This window comes from Vulpes lagopus, chromosome 24 (assembly GCF_018345385.1).
Source record: "Vulpes lagopus strain Blue_001 chromosome 24, ASM1834538v1, whole genome shotgun sequence".
Taxonomy (NCBI): Eukaryota; Metazoa; Chordata; class Mammalia; order Carnivora; family Canidae; genus Vulpes; species Vulpes lagopus.
In genome coordinates, this window is record NC_054847.1 from 10,389,018 (window position 1) to 10,390,672 (window position 1,655).

The 1,655-nt window shown below is 47.7% G+C and overlaps 1 protein-coding gene across 1 annotated transcript; it reads right to left on the minus strand.

Moving 5' to 3' along the window:
• Positions 1-414: 414 nt before the first annotated feature.
• LOC121482123 (histone H2B type 2-E1-like) lies at positions 415-777 on the minus strand. The gene has a single exon (XM_041739967.1). It carries the CDS (start codon positions 775-777, stop codon positions 415-417), a length of 363 nt encoding a protein of 120 aa, XP_041595901.1.
• Positions 778-1,655: the final 878 nt, after the last annotated feature.

A 1,655-nucleotide genomic window follows, 5' to 3' on the forward strand; every position in this document is an offset into this window, starting at 1 on the left:
CAGCAAGTGCTCACTGTTAGGAACCAGCGGGCGGGGTGGTACGTGGTTTGGCCTCTGCAGCGCTCAGGCAATGTCACTGTTCAGTGTAGTCCAAGAGTGACCGGGTTACTTAAAGAATTCTGGAGTTCTGGCTCCTCAGGAAGTCAGGGGGCCAGTCCAGGGTGTTGGGAGATGCAGAAGCTTCCTGGCTTCCCCACGAGAGGCAGGAATTTAGAGAAAACTGAGCTCCTGATTGTGAGGGAGGCCTAATTCCACAGATGGAGGATTCAAGCCCAAAGACTGGGCTGCAAGTAGGGTCATTGATTCTTTACATGCCTGTGCCCTTAGCCTTCTATTTCACATGTCAATTTTTTGAAAAAAAAATTTTTTTTTCTTTTTTGAGCAGCTCACTCTGTATTAATGGAAGGTCCTGGGTCACTTGGAGCTGGTGAACTTGGTGGCAGCCTTGGTGCCCTCAGATACAGCGTGCCTGGCTAGATCTCCAGGCAGCAGCAGATGCACTGCCCTCTGGACTTCCTGGGTTGTCAGTGTGGTTCGGTCTGAGTACTGGGCCAGCCGGGCAGCCTCGCTAGGCAGCCATTCAAACACATCATTCACAAACAAGTTCCTGATGCTCATGGCCTTGGAAGAGACACTGATGTCATGGTGCACCTGCTTTAGCACCTTATAAACATACATTGATTGGGTTTCCTTGTGCCGGCTATGCTTTTTGGACTTCTTATTCACCAGAACTATGGCACCTGTGGCCCTCGAACAGAGGCAGAGATAAAACCCCATGCACCTATCAGCTCCTTTCAACAACTATTAATTCATGGCCACTCTTGTTTTATCTATATGTTACTATCTACTCTCCTTCCCCAGTGATTTTTAAGCGACTATGTCATATTTCATATATAAATACTTCTGTGTGTATTGGTAAATGTAAACGTAAGAGTTCTTATATAAAAAAATGCATAGCCCACTATCATTATCGTGCTCCCCCCAAAATAGTAATTCCTTATACCATCCAATCCATCAGTATTCAGATTTCCAAATTATCTCATAACTTTTTAAAAAGATTTTATTTATGAGAGAGAGAGACACGGGGAGTGCGAGCACAAGCAGGTGGGGGGGGGCGGAGGGAGAGGGAGCAGCAGATTCCCGGCTGAGCAGGGAGCCCACTTGGGGATCCATCCCAGGACCTGAGATCTTGACCTGAGCCCAAGGCAGATGCTTAACTGACAGCCACCCAGGCGCCCCACATCACTTTTTAAAAAAGAGTTATTTTATTCACATCAGGATCCAAGCACGGTCCATCAATTGCACTCGATGGAATGATCTCGTAAGGGGTCTCCCTCCCTCCTTATTTTTCCCCTGTTAGCATTTTTTGGACAAAGTTGGGTTTTTGCCTGGTAGCATTTGTCTGGATTTTGCCGGTTGCCTGCCTCTGGGGTTGCTTACCACGTTCTTCCTCTGTCTCCTATACTCTTTGTAAGCTGATAGTAGGATCTGGAGGCTTGATCAGATGGAGGGGAGATCGTTTGCAAGAACCAGAGGTAGAGCTGTGGTTCCATTTGCATCATCCCCTGGTGACTGAGAACTCTTGAAGACAAGGATGAGTCAGATTTAGCAGTGTGCGGCAGGACCTCCACACAGCTGTGTGTCCAAAGACCAGG